At 46.0% G+C, this 19,902-nt stretch overlaps 2 protein-coding genes across 9 annotated transcripts in view; one reads left to right on the top strand and one right to left on the bottom strand.

The window, feature by feature from the left end:
* Positions 1–18,579, bottom strand: part of bru3 (CUGBP Elav-like family member bruno 3) — a 199,143-nt gene extending 180,564 nt beyond the window's left edge. For 3 of the 5 annotated variants that reach the window (XM_086910942.1, XM_086910969.1, XM_086910937.1), the window contains exon 1: positions 17,656–18,579. The gene's annotated coding sequence lies outside the window, so the exon portion shown is untranslated. The remainder of the gene's footprint in view (positions 1–17,655) is intronic. The other 2 variants (XM_086910965.1, XM_086910949.1) reach the window with 1 other exon arrangement.
* The window catches only part of LOC147658650 (uncharacterized), a 129,241-nt gene that overhangs the window by 1,171 nt on the left and 108,168 nt on the right, over positions 1–19,902 (top strand). For all 4 annotated transcript variants that reach the window (XR_015292881.1, XR_015292878.1, XR_015292882.1 and 1 more), the window contains exon 2: positions 4,331–4,442. Coding sequence is in view for 1 of the 4 variants with exons in the window: in XM_086910980.1 (XP_086767106.1) it covers positions 4,331–4,442 (112 nt within the window). In the remaining 3 variants the exon portion in view is untranslated. The remainder of the gene's footprint in view (positions 1–4,330; positions 4,443–19,902) is intronic.

Genomic DNA, 19,902 nt, shown 5'->3' with positions numbered 1-19,902 from the left:
TCCTCTCTCCCCCTTCTTTCACACCGAGGCGAATAAGGTGTAGCGCGAAACATACTCTCCTCCTCCTCCTCCTCCTCCTCCTCCTCTCTTCTCCTCCCTTTGCATATCGTAAAACACCGAATAACAAGTTTTTCCAGACGCTCGGCTTTAATGCATCATCAACCGGTTTCCCACGATCGGCGACGAAAGGGCCCTTCTTCCGCTCGTGCGATTCTTACAATAATAAAGTTGGCCGCAATTACGTAATTTCGCGACTCCAATTCGAGTTTTATCTCGAATTGCAGGGAGGAGAATTCGAATCGCGTTTAAATTTACATCGAATGTTACGCCACGTCAGGCTGTAAGGACGTAAGAATTTTCGCGTAGTTATTTTCAACTCAACAATATATTCATGAGCCGAAGAACCTTTGTCTGTCGCGATGAGGTAAAAGAGTGTTTGAAGGGAGTGATGCACCTTCGCGCCAATTGCTCGAAAAAGAGTTTCGAATGCATGGAATTCGAATTGTGGTCCACGTTTCGTTTCGAAAACGAAAATTCCTCGCTGCGATTAACGCGCGTGACAAGCTACGCGTTGAAGTTTTATGTTAAAATAAACAGAAGAAACATTCAAACTGTCCACGAGCATGATGTTCTCGATGATGTTGCGCGTCAAATTAACGAAGAACGGCTGATTTTTCCTTTTTTTTTTTTTTTCTTTTTCAATCGTGCAGCAAAGCACAGCTCGATACAACCGTGGATCAAATTGGATTTGAAGGTAATCACTGGTTTCACCGGGGAATTTGGAGGGTTTCGAGTGGAATAGTTTTGCAGATCGATGCAAATCGTTTGATAATTTTACGGTAATAAGTAATAAACGATGATTAATTTCCACGAGTTTTCGATCGATCCAAATCGGTGTTTAATTATATCTCGATAAAAGGAAGAAAGTTATATTTCGATATTATTTACATATTTCGACACCTTGTTTAATTATTCTTCCCGGGGAGAAGTGGATTATTTTTAATTTCAAGGAAGGTGAAATTGAAGATGTGAACGAATAATCGAAAGAAAAATCTGATTTCTTCTGCCCAATTGTTCCCACGCTTTTGGTTAATCAACCGTTACAATGGAAGACTATTAGGAAAATTCCGCCCTTTACGCGTTTCTTTCTTCTTCTCTTGTTCCTTTCACTTCTCTTCTCGCGCGTCCTCCGAGCTGGGGGACCAGAGTTTAGATAGGGATCGGAAAGAAAACTCGAAGAAAACTTGTTTCTTTTGTTCCTTTGGTTTTTAAAGAGGAGAACGATACGTGGTAACGAGGAAGATTGCGTTTCACTCGCAATTAAAACTTGGGGGAGGGGGGGGATCCACCGTTTTACCGTGATTTTAATAATAATAAGGTCGCCTCGTGTTTGGCTCGTTCGCAAGAATTGGTCGGTATTTCCGCGTTGCATAACCAGAGATATATATTAAACCGTTCTCTCTAAGCTTTCCATCCATTTGACGAGAATTGAAAGAATTATCACGATATCGATCAAAGCCGATCCCGGTTCTGATTAATTCACACGTTAAACGAAATATCCGTTTAAACGTGGAACACTCCATCTGCTGGGCGCACGATAATCCGATGATACATAAAATAATAGGTTGATAACGTTGACGTATAAACGCAAATTAAATTAATTATGGATTTGCATAATCGACGCTATTAACTATTTCGGTCGAAATTTAATTTCGATCCCGGCACGGGAATAAACAGTGGCGAAGAACCGGCCTCAACGTTTCTTTCGAGGAGGAGTTCACGCGAAGATATGATATTTTAGCGTGTAGACAAATAGAACATTCGCGATTGAAATAAGCGAATTACAACGAAGCAGGTGGTGAATGTCGTGGTACGTATGTTACGATCGACAGCCATCCGCTGTTAAAATAATTTCGTGTCGAAAAAAGAAAAAAAAAAGAAAGAAAGAGAAAATTCAAAGAGAAGTTAATCCTAAACGCCGCCCGCCCATTCTACGTTTGCATCCGGACGGATGAATCTTGTATGGTTTCGTGGAGTCCCTCTCCCCCCCCCCCTCCCCCTCGAGAATCGATTGATCTGGAGGCCCTCCATATGCCATCAAAATTCTAGGAACGGCGGAATTGCTTCAACTTTACGAAGGTTACACAGAAGATATCGGGTTTCACGAGCAACGTGACGGATCTTTCGTTCGTCTACGCCGAGGAAGGCGAAAGAAAAATCTTGCGGAATATTCGGCGTAACACGTTCGGAATAGTGTTGGAGGGTGACGTGGTAAAGCGGTCTGCCAATAACGCGCGCGCGAAAGAGAGAGGTTTGTGCGGGCCAAGGCGTCGAGGCATCGCACAGCTTTCTCCCCTCTCTCGCTCGGCTGCTCGCTCCAACTCGAAAGGGCATCAAAGAAAAAGCTGAAAGCGGCCGCGCCGCCATTTGATTCGCGCTAAATCGCGAGGGTTTCCAAACGATAATGTCTACCAACAGCTGCGCGGCAAACCCCCGTTTCGCGAGGGGTGGAACAAATTGGTTTAGAGCTAACTGTTTCCGTTAACCGGAGGGTCAAATTTTCCATGAAATCGGCTCTCGAGATCTCTATCTCTCGTCCTCGGACGGATGGATGGATCAAAAATTCGCCAACCAGCGAAATTGCGGTATTTTTCTTCGTTTCTTTTTTCTTTCGTCTCGATTAATCCAAGGAATATTTTCTAGGTGTGGTTAGGTGGAGGACAAGCAGCAACTCGAACAACGCGATTAATTCTCGTGGAATTAATACATCATCGGTTCGACCCGTATTTCCCCAATTTTTCTTTGGTCGAATATCGCTTAAGGATCAAAAGAGGGGAAGAATGTAAGAATGAGCTCGAAGGGTTGACCTTTCGTCTCTTCCTCCGTTCCATTGTTTAATTCGGAAATTTCGATAGAAAGAAAGAGGAGAGGAGGGAAGAAGAAGAAGAAGAAGAAGAAAGAAAGAGAGAATCGTTCTCGTTTTTTCTGTTCTTTTTTTTTTTTTTTTTTTTCCCCTCCCCTTCCCATTTCCAACCAATTACGCGAGGGGCGGCCAGATTAAAAACTAAAAGTTTGGCGCGTGCGTTAGTGCAGCAAATAATTGGAAGAGTTTTTTTTCCCTCCCCGTCTCTCCCTCTCCCTCTCCCTCACCCTGCTCGACTGAGTTTCTCCGGCTTTCCCGCCCGAAATGGGACGAGGAGAGCGAGCGAGCGAGCGAGAGAGAGAGAGAGAGAGAGGGCTGTTAATCCGGGCGCCCAGCTTTTTAAAACAATGTAATTGTTAATTTGGAGGCGGGATACAATCCCGGGCGCGAAAGTTGGCCGTTCGCTCGAAGGGGAGAGACCGAAGACGAGTGGCGAGGGGAGGAGGGAGCAGCCCCTGCCCGCGACAAGGCGACAAAGACGTTGCTATTATTTCGAGAACGATAGTCAATTTAAGTTAACAGTGCGAGAGAGGGGAGGGGATGGAGTTGGAGAGGCAGCTCCTCTTACGTACCTAAGTAATCTCATTCCGAATTAATGCGCAGTGCGAGCAATGCCGCCCTAACGCCGCGACACAGCTTCCCTCCCTGCCTCCGTTAGATTCATCTGCATGGCCTCTTTGTGCGCCAAAATTGCAGTTCCGTCTAACAATGACGATGAGAAGTGGCGCTTCCCCGGAAACCCGTGCAATTCGCATCGAGCTTTATTCACTTTCGGACCAGACAAATGATCTTTTACTTAGCCAGGAGGAAGCCTCTCCCTTGCTTTCCTCGCTCCATGGAGTTCACGGTTTTCGTACGGTTTTCGATCGACTTTGGCTATTCGATTCCTCGCTCTCCCCCTCCCCCCCGCCCCGTTGATATATCGAAACGATGTCCAATGATAGGCGCGAAGAAGAGGCGAGGAGGCAAGTTGCGAGGTGAGTTATTGAAAGAGCGAGGGGGTGGAAGAAGAGGCGAAATAATAAACGGATAGATGGAAAATGAGGATCGTGTCGCCCTCTGGAAAAGAGCACGAGGGAGAAACACGTTTGCCGCGTGTTCCTCTCGGGGGAGAGGAAGCTACGAAGCTCGTCGTGGTTCGTAAAGAGACCGAGGGTGGAAAAGGCTGAGGGAACGTGTGTGTGTGTGTGTGTGTGTGTGTATATAAAACGAAGACCAACGCTGCGAAATGATAAAATTGAAAGGATATTTTCAGCTTACGTATAAAAACGTCTCTGAAGGATGGCCTCGCTTCGGACCCGAGTCGGGTTTTTTCTTATTTTTCGTTCGTTTGCAAAACACGATCGTTCGTCCCTCCGCCGAGTTATTATCATTAAATTACCGATAAATTACCGCGTCTTCTTCCAGGGAACACGTCTAACGACGTGTAAAGGGAGCAGAGAGAGTTTGTTAGATCTCAACATTCGTCGAATCTCTCGGGGGGGGGGATCGTCGTCGATGCTACGGAGAAAGAAAACCGGTGAGTAATTCTTAACGAGACGCTTGATCCTGTCCTCGATAAGAAAAAAAAAAGAAAAAAAAAAAAAAGGGAGGGAGAGAAAATTACCAGTCACGAACTGAAATTACCCATTTTCAACGGAAAAATATCGTTGTATATCGCGCGCGTGTCACCAAGCGTTTCTTCAACTTGGCTGGAACAAAGGTAATTACAGCGGCACGAGAGACAATTATTATTATACTCTCCGTCCCTTATCGTGCTCGTCGAACCGTGTAACTTCCTGTTCGCACACGCGGTGATATTCCACGATCAAATGCCGCCTTCCATTAACGTTATTACCCGTGTATTTATCTGTCCAGCCCGCGCACGGTTCACCGGTTATTCCCGTTTAAAAATCGGAGGGATACGGCGTTGATTCGACTCGATATGCATCTATACTGTATCTGTATATACACACACACACTTTGTCCATCCAGGGAGTAAAGTTTGGGAAATGTATGCGCGGGAACGAAAGGCAAATAAGTGGAAGGGAGAAGAGGGAGGTTGAAAAAACAGCGACGGTCGCGTGTAACGGAAGTTTTTTATCGGGCGTGGTTCAAGTGGGGGCGGGGAGGAGAGGGGTTCGGTCGGTTGGTTTTCTGTTCACGCTCCAACGACTCGACATCCACCGATACCGCGAGGATCTTCTTTACGAGTATTGCGGTTCTCCCCGGGTGTCGCTCAGAAGTGGCTGCTCGTTCGTGCGTTCCAGTTCGCTTATTCCCTTTTTTCGAATCGTCTCGTTCATGCCACGACACCTGCCGCTCCTTACCATCTCCTCGAAAATCTCGCGAACCATCGACACATATTTTTCCCAAACCAGCGAAGCTAAGACTAACGTTGAGACGTAACGTTAATACGATGTAATCCGGGCAAACAACGGTAGTGTGGAATTTTCACCAGCCGGAGGAGGTTAAAAGAGGAGGAGGCTGCAGAGAGTGGAAAAAGAAAATAGGCTGGCATTGGAGGGGAAAGAGGATGGAGGACGACGTTCATTCCCCGCAGTCCAATTTTAAGGGAGCTCTAAAACGGTCGTTTATAACCCCCTCCCTCCCCAGCGGCGTTTCGAGGGTGGTGGCGGGAAGCAGCGCTAGAAATGTGCAAGTCAAACAGCTTGACTCAGCGGTTTATCCGAATAACACTCGCGAATACCTCGCGACTCAACGTTTGTGACTATTTCACTTTATCCCCCCCGCCCCACGATTCACGCGTCACGGTGATTTTCGCCTCGAAATTTCCGCGACACCGAACAACAGGTTATATAAAAAGACTCTCGATCGAATAATATATATATATATATCTGAGTTAAGGGAGAAATTCTTCGTTCTCCCTTCGAGGAGGAGGGGAGGAGCGCTTCACGCTTTTTGGGAATCGAATAAAACTCGAACTCGGTTTCGTTGTTCCCTTCTCGAACGAGGATCGAGGGCATTTTATAAGGCAACCACTTTGAGAGTTTCTACGCTGGGGGGAAGGCGGGCTCTCGAGAACGCAGCGGCCTAATCTGACTCGGGGCGTAAGATCGTAAATCCTCCCACGCCAATCGCGATTGCGGAGAAGCTCGGCGGAACACAGGTGCGAGTATTGCCTCGATGAATCTTTCGTGATAGGATTTTCGTTCGCAAAACCGAGTAATCTCGGGCTAAGAATAAAATCTTCCCCCTCCTCCTCCTCCTCTCTTCGATTCTTTCTTTCTTATTTTTTTCTCTTCTCTCTAATCTCGTTTCGCTAAGCTTCCATCTCGATATAATTATCGAACCGAGCGATGCATCTTTCGAGTCGAGTCTCGATTCGACAAAATTTCGAAACCCTTCGATCGAACGGCGGATGACGATCCCCTTAAAAATTCGAGCACGATGTATCTATCCATCCTATCGAGGGTACAAGTTTAACGGATTTAATAACTTCGAGTTTAATTAACTGCTGAAAGTCTAACGATCGATTTCCCCGGAGTTCTTTCTTTCTTCCTTCCTTCCTTCCTTCCTTCCAAACGCGCCTTCTCGCATTTCTCGGCCACTTCTCTCTCTCTCTCTCTCTCTCTAGAGGAGGGATTCATAATCCTGGGAGACTCGAAATCTCTCTCCCTCCTTCGTTTTCCCGGGCTGCCACCTCGGAACAGCGAAATTTCTTCCTTCCTTCCTTCCTTCCCTCTGAACCGTCAAAAGTGCTGAAAGCGTCGAATATCGACTGGATCGTTGGACCTCCCGCCGACGTACGAAATCGAAGGGGTACGAAAGCGGAGAGGGAGGTAGGGTGTGCGTGTGTAACTCTTATGGAAACTTCACCGCCCGAAACTTTTCCATGGTTTCCGCGACCTCGTGCGGGCCGTGTTGGATGGAATCTTCTACCTCGGACCTCGATTTCTCTACTCGCGAGAAATGCCACCTTAACGAGATAGAGAGGGAGAGAAGGAAGAAGCCAGGAGGATTTCCTGGTGGTGAGGGAAGGGAGGAGAAGGAAAAAGAGAGATATATAATCGGAAGGAATCGAAGTTTTCGAAGGATGCAGCAAAGGCAGTCAAAGATTTTCTCCCCGACGCGACTTGGCGCGACTCTTAACGAGATCGCTTGTTGAACGCACGCCTTTAATGCCTTCTTCTTCTTCTTTTTCTTCTTCTTCTTCTTTCGAACCACCCACTTTGTTTCACTTGTCCACGAAGACACAATTCCATCGAGATTCTTCGAAGCTCTACCCTCTAAAGAGATTCCAAATTTCGATGATTGATCGATGATTTAGTTTACGAAACTGTTTATCGATAATTTGCAAGTATAACTCGAAAGAAAGATGGAAAAAGTTGCAACTAGGGGATTCTAAGCTCTCCGCTGTAGCCGAGGCAGAGTTTCCTAAGGGAGACGTTTTAATTACCGACGGTCCATTCGTTCCTGGTACACGTTCAACGATACACCTGCTCCTGGCCAGTTGCGCCTTTGCCTCCCTCCCATTTGTCTTTCGAGTTTATATATAAACTCGATCCCCTACTTCCGGCTCGCCCAGGCCTCGCCCCAAATCGGGCGGCAGAGATCTTCTTAAATGTTCGAATGTTCTTCTCTTCTTCAAATTGAAAGAAAGGACTTGTTCGAAGGAACGACGAATTCGGGATGGTCGCGAAGATGGCTGCTGGGATAATCAAGAGTAACAGCCTCGGTTGAGCCTCCTTCCTCGTCACCTTCCCCCTCCTCCTCCTTCCCCAACCCCCCTCTTATCGCGCTACATCTCAATTTATACCGCAATAACGTCACTTTGCCTCGACGTGTATATGTATACGTCCTCTCCTACGATAGTCGCCCCTCCCCCTTCCCCCCCATAGTCGTTTCGAGAAGAAATGTTGGAAAGGTGAAGCGCGGCGGATTCGCGGTCTCGCGTTACCCGCAAAACGGCGTATTTTGTCGAACACGACGCCCCGGGGAGTGATGCGAATCGTTGGAGAAACTACGACCAACGGGGAATCTTGTTTCGAGAGGGATAAACTGTGTTGTGCTATTAGCTGGGGAAATATAAACGAGATGTATCTTCGTAATTTTGCTACGGGGTGAGAATTGATTAAAGAATTTTTAAAATATATTTCGAAATGTATATTCGCTCGATGGAATATTTTGTATAAGAGAGAGAGGAGAAGAAAAGAGAGGAAAAGGGGGGGGGGGGAATGTCGTGTCAGGTGTTGCTGATATCGGCGAGAAAGAGTTGCGGTGGGGGAGTCTCGATTTAAAGTCCCTTGCTTCGCGCAGAGTGTTATAAACGAAAGGCTTTATGCACCAGAGTCTCCAAGTACTATTAAATTAAACGGTAGTTAGGAACTTCTTGCATAAAACTCTCTGTAACTGCTCAACCCTTCTCCCCCAAATTAATAGGCACGCGTTTGAAATCGTCTTGTTGAACTGTCTTCTGCATCTTCGATTCTTAATGACGTTTACATTCCGCAACTTTCGGCCATCAGTTTTAAAGTTTCCTTTTGTTAAAAATTCATCTCGACTTGGAGAGGGGGAAATATAATATAGAGTTTCCTCTAATAGCAACAACTCGTGACGTTCTCAAATGTTCTAAGATAAAATTTAATATTTTGCAAATACAGTATTTCTTTTTTCAGATAAGACACGCCTCCTTAATTACGCCGTGCTCGAAACGAATCTCCCCATCTCTCTGACACACACTTTCGACTAATATTTCTTCAAGAAACGAGATACGCCTTTATATGATATCTCATCTTCGCCAGGGGACGAATTTTTTTTTTTTTAAAAGGCGAGATCGTCGTTTAATTCGACCAACAATAAAGCTTTAGTCCAGATTTTTTTCATTCGAAGGAAGAAGAAAAAGGGAAGAAGAAAAGAAGGAATATTTATATCCGCGTTAAATTCGAAGGACATTTTGATCGAAGCGTTCGATGGTCGATGATAGTCAGCCTCGTTGATTAAAAGCTGCGTATTTTCGCGCCTATTCACGAATCACCGTCCCGCTAATGGGATTGGAAACAGTGAGTGACGCCGAGCCGGGTGTGAGATCGGTCCGCTCGTTCGCCGCCTCCTCCTCCTCCTCCTCCTCTCCTCCCGGTTCCGCCTCGTACATTTTCAATTTTGTGCCCGGAGTTTTAATACCTCGGCCTTTTCAAAACCTGGCGGCTTTTGTCGTTCCATGTGACGAGAAGAAGGAAGTTACTTTACCAAAAAAAGAAAAAAAAAAGAAAAACGATTTCGACGAAATAGAAGAACAAAAGTCTTGAGAGAATCGTGGATGGAAAGAAAAGAATTACTTCTCCGCAAATTACGCTCGTTCGACAATATTAGAAGACCAGGAAAGATTCTCGTCAAGAGGCCGTCACAAACTTGATCAAACTCCTTCGAGTTTACGATCGGCCACGCGTGAGAACCCTTCGGCCAGCTACGACCACGTTTATATTCTTGACACGCGATAGCACGGCCTGCGCTCCTCGATGGTTGTGCTGCGCGTGTTTGCGGATAGCCGTTCACCGGCGGTGGGGGTAGTAAGGATTAGGCCCTGGAGAGAGAAACTTGGTCCGCGAGATTAACCTATTCCGGAGCTTTATAGAAACTCTACACAACCTGGAGGATTACCGCAGCCACTGAAATCTCGGGGTACATGGCACCGGCCACGGATACCTAGAATCCCAAACAGATGTTTCCATTTACGCCCTTTCTTTGGTCGAACTCGAAGCTCGAAAGATCAAGTCTCCCCTCCCCCAGGAACGGTTGTCACGTACCTTCGATTCGATTAAATTAACCCTTTCTCGTTCCCAAAATTTGCCTGGAGGAGGAGGAAGAGGAAGAGGAACGTACCTTCGATTCGATATGTTGCTCTCGTGGCGAAAGGGTTAATTGTCATTTCGAAACATTTCGGCGGGGGGTGATCGATTGGGATTGCGATGGTGGAGCGGAAGACGGGAGGAAAGAGACGTTTCCACCCTACAATGGGGGAATAAAAGATATGGGTTGACACGTGTCGATATCGACGGGATGGTCATCCATCAATGCAAAAAGTTTGGAAATGTTTCGATCAAAAGAAACGAATTACTCGCGTTTCCAGCAAATTCGCGCAACTTGTCAAGGATAGGGGGGGAGGGGGAGGGGGAGGAGGAGGAGGAGGAGGAGAGTTGTATTGTACACACACACGCGCGCGTCCGTTGGATTTCAGAAATTTTCCCCCGAAAATTCTAAAGTTAATACCGGGAATAGATCTAACGCGAAATGTTGGAGCGGATATTGTTTTTGGCGTGTTCGGTTCGCGAGAGGTTGGAAACATTCGTGTAATTTTGGCCCTACTCTATATTAATACGGAAAGAGGTCACGTGGCTATATCGCGTACGTAGCTACGCAAAATGGTGGGTGGGACGCTATTTGCGAACTCGCATCCCAGGGCAAATAGATACCGCGACGACACTGGACCATGGCCCCATTGTTTGCACGTACGATAATGCGCGTATAGTAAAGAAATTCTTTGTTCAGGAACGAGCATTAACTTCGCGTTAGATAGGAAAACGGTGGTGATACATTTTAATATATATATATATATATAACACCGCCGGTATATCAAAGTAAATTTTAAATCGCCGTAAACTTTAAAGATAACCACCGTCGAATCGACGATCGACAGAGAATCTCCCTCTTTAAAACGCTTTTTCACTTATTCCTATTATTATTATTATATACGACTTCCGAGATATTCATCGTTTATTAAAGAGAAAGGTAATTTTTCCACCCTCGTCACACGCCAAACTTATATACGTGGATATATATATATATTAATCTCTTCGAAATTAGGAGAACTTTAAATCCGCTATAATTCGTGAAGATAGCGATTTCCGGCCGATAAACGAAAGATCTTTGGTTCTTTCATTTATTCCGATATTGCTTCCAATTTCAGAGATACGATCGTGTAGAGAAGGGGTGATTCTTTAATCATTTATCGCTCGCTACGAGTAGAATAAGTTTTTCCTCGGTATCGTGAAAATATTAGAGGAAAATTTTAATGATGTATCGAGTTTCCATGGCTACGTAGATTTCGAAATCGACGTAAATTACGAAATACGAAACGAATATTTACGCGTCGCGGATGAAAAAAACTGGAATAAAAATTGATATTTCGTAGAATTTCGTATTGGACGCACCTTTTGCTTTAAACCCGCGAATTCGAATATTTAATCTTTTATTTTTTTACTTTTTTTTTTTTTTTTTTCTGCGAATCAAACCCCGTCAATTAACGTCACATTTACGAGTTTTAACATCGGCCATTTTATTACATTTACGTGTTTTTTTGTTTTCGTGCATTGTGGCGTCCTAACACATCAACGGACTACTGCGAAACACTTTTAATGCAAACGTGGTGGTTATTTCGATCCGTTTCAAAAAATATATCAATATCTAAATTTTAGACAGTTTCACAATCGCTCTCTCTTTTTCTCGTTTCATAGTTTTCGATATCGGTTCAAATACTGGTTCAACGCGTTTCAACGCTGCCTATTACGAAACCTGTGGAAAATTTCGCAAATTTCGCGCCATTTCCTTTGGAGAAACTACTATTACTCGACGAGCAATTAGATATCAAAGTTATATATATACACACACACACACACGAAGACTCGATATAAAATTGTTGGAAACGTACGGTCGAGTGGTATTAATGGCTGACAGCAGCTGTCGGACGGTTAAAATCGAAATTCTGATTACGGATGGTGGTAACGCGAATTTCTGCTCGTCTATCGAACCGTGTATTGACCGGGCTGGACCTGGATATCGTTTCGCGAAAAATCGTTACGAGTCTTCCCTTGGAGGGTATATTTTCCAAAATTATACCTACTACCAACCTATCGTTTCCAAAATGTAACAATTTTGTCGCGGAAACGGGCGGCACACACGAGCACACGGGCGATATAGAGGGGGTCGGTTTAGGAACGATAATTGGCACGAAGGCGAGCGCCCCCCTCCGCTCCCTTTCCGCCGCGCCTTCCGACAGAATTTCGTAGACCAGGGACGAAATTTGATTTGCAAATTCGGTTAAATCCCCTTCGCCTCCTCGATTCCTAGTCATCCCCCTTCTTTCACCCCCCCGCGATGTCCCCTCGTTGCAGGAGGACGGGCCCCGTGGGAGCGAAGGCCGAGAAAAGACGCGCGTCGCATGAATTTTAATTTCACTTCGCCGGCCGCGATGCGCTTGGGACAACGTAGTAACGAGCAGCTAAAGTTTTTTGAGGAAAAATTAAAAGTTTCCTCCCCGCCTTGCGTTTCTTCTCCTCGACCTTCTGACGAGCGTAGACGTGGCCCTCTCTCTCTCTCTCTCTCTCTCCTCGCGACCATTCTCGTAATGCCTCGTAAAGTGATTAAGCCGGCGAGCAACAGGAGTGGTAGTACTACCCGACTTCCACGAGCGGAAAGTTGATTTGTTTCGCCCTCTCGATATTTTAAGAAGAGATATATATATAGATACACAGAGATGGTTTAGTCTCGTCTATATAAATTAAACAAAGCGAAGGGGATCCGAAATCGGAGGAGAAATCGATTATTTCCGATTATTCCCGCAAAATCGTGTCCCCTGCCCCGTGTAAATAGGAAATTTCACTGGACAAAGGGGGGAGGGGTGAAGGAAGGAAGGAAAATATAAACGGATCACTGGGGGGTGGGTAGAGAAAAGAAAGGTAAACAAATAAGAGACGAGAAAATAGGGAAGGGGAGAACACACGATGTTAAAAGAGTTTCGAGAGTCGGCGCAATCTGCTGGTATCCGACAGAGGGCGGAAGTAAGGATGTGTGCGAGGAAAGGAGGCAAGAGATGGATTTGCAAGCCAGATTGAAATTTTGAAATTTAAATCTTGCCCGAGAGACTTTAAGTTAAAAAACCGCTTCCGCCGCCGCTTTCCCGAACGGATAAATGCATGTATAAATGGGTATATACACAACAAGCTGTTGCTAATTGTCGAACAATCTTGCTCGAGGATCAAACAACGATCTTTCCGGACGGATGGACGGGTTATTTCGAATATCACGTTTCGTATAAAACTCGAGCCACCACTTTTTCTTAATACCTTTCCCGTGCAAATAAGTAAGAAGTAATATTTCCCAAAGCAAATATTGTTTTCGCAAATAATAATATTCCCTGCTTGGGAATATTAACTTTCACGAATTGTATATCCACACGCGAATACGGTAGGTAGGAGTCGTGAAAGAAAAAGAGAAACTTGGTAACTTTTCCTTTTGCAAATTCGTAACGTATTATATATTACTTTACTTTTGTCCAGCTTAGAATCCCACCTATCGTAAGAAGAGTGTAACGAGAGGGAAGCGAATTAACATCCGATCGAAATGTCGAAACGAACATCGATCGAGGATAACGAAGGATAATGGCTCGCGTCTCCAACATCTTGGTGTCTTTCTTTTTATGGAAGGAAGGGACCCGTCCTTCCTCTCAAATGTCATATTTATTCGCGGCAAATGAGACCACTTTCGCTCACCGACCATTCCCTCCGTGCCCCTCCTCCTCCTCCTCCTCCTCGTTCTCTCAACGTTCTTAACAAACCGGTGCCCGTTTTCCCTGCCCTGCCCTGCCCTGCCCCGAAACTCTTACATCTTTCACGGTGTATATTCGTTGGACGGCGAGGTAACTCGTTACTTCACTTTGTTCTTTGAATTGGATAGTTTTCCATTAGCAATCATAACAACGTCCTTTGGCCCATGATGGTGGAGAGACCAGGAGGGTGGAGGAGGAGGGTGCACAGCAGCCAAGCAGCAGTTAGGGCGAGTTTGTTTATTCAAGCTTCCGCGTTACCCTCTTCACGCCACTGACGGAGGTTAGCCTTGTTTTCCACCCACGTACTTCGTGTTAATTTCCATTTTTATTACAAAGTGAATTGCACACACCCCTCCACCCTTCCTTCCTTCCTTCCCCTCAGCTCAACACTCTTCACGTTCGCGACACCATCTTTCACGTTCGCTCTCTGACCTCTCTCTCTCTCTCTCTCTCTCTCTCTCGGTTGACCGACGACGAGTAACTCGTTCGACGGCTTTCCTCCGCTCGATTCCGACTTACCTGGAACAGAAAAGAATACGATACGATTAGAGCGACGTCGTTCGTTGATATCGCGTCTTCTTGATATCGTCTGATATCATGCGAAGAAAGATATTTTCGCGAATAACAATCAAGGTTATGGCGATAACAAGGTGTATTTGTAAAAGGACGTTGATTATAAAAGGAATGAACAGATTATAAAAAAGATTATATCTAGACGAAAATATCTTTTTCCTTTTTTCCTCCATCTCTAGTTGTTCAATTCAAGATAATTTTCAAATCGTCTCGTTGGCAAAGGATATCGTCCCTGGTTGAATAAAATTGGACGTAAGTGAAAGAGAGAATGGACGGGATCATTTCGTTTTTTTTTCTTCTTTTTAACTTTCGATCGCAGGAGCGGGCAAGTGTGGAAGAGAAGATACGCCACGAAACGTTCTCGATCGTTTCGAAACACTCGTGAGACTTGACAACCGATAAAAGTTTCAAGATTTCCACTTTTCCTCGGCCGACGAATGGTAAGGAAAGGTGGGTCGTAAAACGGAAGTAAGAAATATCAATACGCACTATCGAGTTTCATAGAGGCTGAGGGAAGTACGGGCATCTCGGGGTACAATCGAGCATGAGGAACGATATTAGCAATAAAGGCGTAAATAAGTTCCAAGTACTTCCTCTTGTGACGTTTACGATACGGCACAGGGTATTGATCCGAATTCCCTCGTAAAAAATAGTCACATAATCGTACGAACCCCCTTTTAACAATGAACATTCAATTTAAAGGCGGAAATAAGTAATGAAATTTCTTCCAGGCCTCGAAGCTCGCTCTCGTCTCGTCTCGCTCTATATATATATATAAAGCTCATCACTTGCATCCAAATTCAACAACCAGAGATCCGATATCGTTTATATCGTGGCTTGAAAAAAACGTGGCTTGTTAAAAATGAACTTTCCAACCAGAATTAAAATAATATTCCTATCGGACGTGTTATTGAGTAGGAACGAGTTATGGCGCTCGAGCCGCCTACAGAGAGGCGGAACCATAACGGGGTATAATTCAGTACGGTTCTGGTATGTATAGTGTCTACCCCATTCCCCGACAATGCAACGTGCACCGTATCCTACCGCAACGCCCTGCCATAATGCATTACAGCTACGAGTGGGACAGCATTTATATATATATATACACATACATTCTACATAACGCACGCACCTGACCTGCTCGGTTCGTAATCTCGAATCGATCGATGTTGCAAGAACTCTCTATGAATTGATTCTCGATCGAGGGAAAAATTCGTCAAAGCCAAGAAGATATTCGAAGATATCTCGGTCCGAGGGAGTGGAATGGAACGACTCTGTCTGGGAGGAGGTTCATTTATCTTGGCGAGGGAATCGCGTTGCACCATCGCGACAAATGCAACATCAAGCGAAGAGAGAGCGCTGAATAAACTTTCGAAGGGATGCCAGAGATCCGTCGAATAAACGCCCTGGGTGGGCTTTTGGTGGAAACGTTTTTCCGCCATCGATGAGATGCCCGTCGGCAATGGTGAACCGCGAAAGAGGGGGGGGAATGAGGAAATCGGAAATGCCACCGTGCAGGAGAAACGTCAGTATATTTTTCGGTAGAATAAATATAAATTGCGTTATTAACAAGAGCGAAAGGAAAGAGAAGGAAGAAAAGAAAGGGAGGGAAAAGTCGATTTCTTCGAGATCGGCATTGGTCGAAAAGACAAGCGGCTCGAAATATAGGGGGAGATGAGAGGGAGAGAGAAGCGAGATTGACGAGAATTTTAAAGCAGCTTCGCATTCCGTGAAAAGCTAACGAAAACCTTTCTGAACATGCTCGCGATGCACCATACATAAATACATATTCATCGGCTTCTATTCTGTCCTTTCCCCGACGTAAATCTTTGCTTTCATCCACGTCAATCGGGGCTACGAGACGGAAATTGCGAAACGCCGGTGCACGAGTCGATAGGTATTTCCACATCGAGGGTGGGGGGAGGGGAAAAATACGTTACAAATCCAACTTTAACCACCTCGGGATTCCGGTCACGTAGCCTTGTCCAAAGATATATATATCGTGTATCGCCCTGACGCGGCGTCGCCCCTTCTTCACGTATCCCACTTTCGTCCCGGCCACCTCCTTTCGGCCCGCCTTTCTTCCACCGTCTAATGTCACACGCGCGAGAAAAAGTGTTGTACACGAGAGGCCAAGATGGATTTCGCCTTGAGGCCAATTGTCTCTGTTTGGAGACAGGCTGTGCGTTTCGCCTCGATTCGATCGAAACTTTAACTTTTAACGTTACTACTACCGCTTATTTAGACGAAGAAAGAGGAAAAGTTGCGCACGATGCTCGAACGAAACTTTGCAAAACTGGTTCTACGGAAGTTAAAGTTGAATTCTAGACTGTACTGTAATATCCAAATGTTCAAACGATTCGAAGCGCGAAAGTGGAATAAGTTGGCGCTAGCCGGACGCGTAACGCGCTGCGCGGTTTATCTATTTCTCCTTTCATTGTTTCGTTGGACGAAACTGGAGAATTTCTATCCAAGCAATGATCGATGAAATTCTCGTTTCTAAAAGCGAATATATATTATATTTATACAAGGCGAAAGATAAAAGAACGGATTGGAACAGGTGGAACAGGGCATCGGTTGTTTGAAAATGGGGCTCGGTCTCAAGGAACAACAAATATCATATGCACATATTTAGCGACTATATATCGTTTCAAAATACCGAGCTCTTGGATCGTAGACCGAATTGTTGTTCCGCAACTGTACTTACAAATTCCGCATCTACTAAATTCTGTTTTCACTGTATCAATTTCTAGCGCTCTCCTGCGTGTGCGCTCACGACACAAAATTTTTCCCCGCGAAATTATCATATTTCCACGTTATAAAGAGATGCGCATAACGATTTAATTTATTCATTTACTTTTTTCTTTTTTTTTCTACCAATGGAAAGAACGAACAATCCCCAGATTTGTTTCACTTCTCGTTCACTTTTACGTATATTTTTTTCATATTCATTATCACTCCTCACTTCAACTCGTCACTTCACTTTTTCTCCATCGTAAGAAGAGGATAATCGGTTCAAAAATTAGGAAAATTGCATTGGAACAACAATTAGCATCCCTAACCTAACCTGTTTTTCCCTTACAATACCTGTTCAGAGTATGAGATAATTCTTTTACACGAGAACCTAACGAACCTAACGAGTGAAAGATCCCCGAGACGATTAGTATCCACTGTGAAATATTCGACGACAGTTTCGTGCATAATAAATTGATCGCGATTAAACCGTGATCGTAATAACAATAATAATAAGTTAGATCCGTTTCCGCACGATTGCACCCCATAGACAGTTTCGCGGTATAATATCAGAGTATCCTTAAGCTCCCGATTACCGGCTTTGGAGTTTTGTTCTCTCTGAGGCGGCAACAGGTTAGCACAGCACGCGCCGCTCGCCGACTCGTCGAGTCGGCCACGGGGACGATCGCGTGTGCGTGTCTGCTGCGCTCCCGTTTCTCTCGCGTGTTTCCCTCTCTCTCTCTCCCTCTTTTTCTCGCTCCTTTCCTCGCCTTTCCCAAATATACGACTCGCTCGCTCTCTCTCTCTCTCTCTCTCTCTCGAAACGAAACGAAAGCGCGCGCTTAACTCAGTGACAGAGAATGTGCTTGCAAAAATGTCTAACCTATGATCCATATGCGTGGCTGACCAATCAATGTCCTCTACGTCGTTGCACGGTTCACACGTGCCACAAGCACGATCACCAAGGTACACGACAACGTCGCTGGTCTCGAATCTTTCTCCCTCTCTCTCCCTCTCTTCTCGCCTCGCGCGTCACTGGTGTGCGTCTGTCGAGCGCGGTGCGTGTACACACGCACGTGTCACCCTCTCCACTGACACACTCTCTCTCCTCTCCTCTCTCTCTCTCTCTCTCTCTCTCTCCTGCTTCTACTTTCTTCTCCTCTTGAACAACACGCGGCTGGACATAGATGACTCCCTCTCCTCGATCACCACACGATTATTTATTATTATTATTATTACTCTTTATTACTCTCTCGTTCTCTTTTCCATAAACGATTATATCCATTTATTTCCTCTCCCTTTCTATTATATTATTCTCTTCGAGCGTGGTCGTCGACAAGTTTGTTCACTCCCGCCTTCTCCTTCCCGGTACACGGAAGAGAAACTTTTCCTTTTTCTCGTTTTTTCTTTCTTTTTTCGGATGGACAACCGACTTTTGCGCACCACAAGGGGGGGGAAGGGGAGGGAGAGGGGACGAAAGAAAGAACGCGACGAGAATGTTTACTACGTGGATATTATTATTATTATTATTATTATTATTTCGTAATAAAAACCGTGTGAACGAGGAGAACACGAGCGGAAGAAGGGACGGCGGAGGGGCTGCTCTTATTAATTTCACTTTTTTCCCCCCCTTCTTCTTCTTCTTCTTTCTTTCTTTCTTTCTTTTTTTTTTTTTTTTTTTCCTCTCTTCCCCCTTAATAATACACGATTTTTCGGAAACACACGCAGCGGCGCGGCGTGGCGTGGCGTAGCGGCGAGTCGGATGGCTGACTGGCGGAGAGCCGACGACTCTCGTTCGGTCTCGGTTCTCGGTCGTGGCCGTGGGGATCGCTGCTGGCTGGTAACACGCGCGGGAGGGTTGCCCGCCGGAAGGCTAAACGGGGCGAGGAGGAGGTGGAAGCCGAGGGAGTTGGTCGTTCGAAATCGGTGGTGGTAGGGTGGGTGGTGGTGGCGGCAACGGTGGTGGTGCGGCGGTTCTGCACGACCGTCGGAGGGAGAGAATGGTGAGACAGAGACGGAGACAAAGAGAAAGATAAAGAATATTTCGGCGAGGAGGAGGAGGAGGAGGAGGAGGAGAGGAAGATGAAGAAGAAGAAGAAGACGACGGGATAAAAGTTGGACCGAGATGATCGAGCGGGGGAGGAAAGGAGATGGCCGTTGTAACGAAGAGAGAGACGAATCCTCGAAACGAGAGAGAGAGGGAGAGAGGGCAGGAGAAGAAGGAGAAGGTAGCAAGGGGGGCAAGGTGGAGGGGGAAGGGTTGCTTCACCCTCCGTGTAGCGAAGTAGCAACAGGCGATTCTCTCTCCCTCTCTCTCTCTCACTCTCTTCTCTTCCATCGTAGGGCCGACGAGCGTTGCGCGCCACGTTTCTGCTCGGCGGCAGGCGCCGCTGCCGTCGACGCTCTGACGTCACCGCGTCGTGACGTAGGCGTGGTCACGGATGCGCACTAACACCTCGCCTGTCACCGTTGTCATAGTGACTGGTTCGCCGATGCCCGCGTTTCGCTCCCGGTACCGTCCCCGGCACACACCATCTCTCGACCTGCTGCGTCGCCGCGCACCCCTCCCTCTCTCACTCTCTCTCTCTCTCTCTCTCTCTCTCTCAACCCATCGAGTATAACCCCGCTACAACCCGACCCTCTCTCCACTCTTTCTCTCTCTCTCTCTCTCTCTCTTTCTCTCCGGTTGTCTTTGTTCCTCGGAATACGTCGCCCACCTTTCGATGAACGTCGACGGTGCGACGCGCACAGCTTGAAATCCATGGCGAAAAGAAGAGAAGAAGCGTGACCGGTGTAAGCGAAACGAGGAGAATCTCTCTCTCTCTCTCTCTCTCTCTCGTATACGGGGAGAGAAGATACGGGTGTGTGTGTGTGTGTGTGTGTGTGTGTGTACGCTCGTTGTCACGGTAACCTCGGTAGCTGAAAAACAAGCCTGCGCATTTTTCAATTCGAACGCACTCGGTGGGAAGCGATGAGGTTATAATGAAGTCTCTCTGCGTGCCCACCCGCGCTATGCATCGTGTTGCGTAACGCCCTGTATCCGGAAGTATGCATGCGAAGAGGGGGAGGGAAGGCTTTGTCGATACTTTTCGCTATTTCCACGTACGCGTAGAATTTCTATAAGTTGCGC

This window comes from Apis florea, unplaced genomic scaffold (genome assembly GCF_048593485.1).
Source record: "Apis florea isolate Af1SG1 unplaced genomic scaffold, ASM4859348v1 contig_1789_pilon, whole genome shotgun sequence".
Lineage (NCBI taxonomy): Eukaryota > Metazoa > Arthropoda > Insecta > Hymenoptera > Apidae > Apis > Apis florea.
This window is presented reverse-complemented; position numbering and strand designations above follow the sequence as displayed.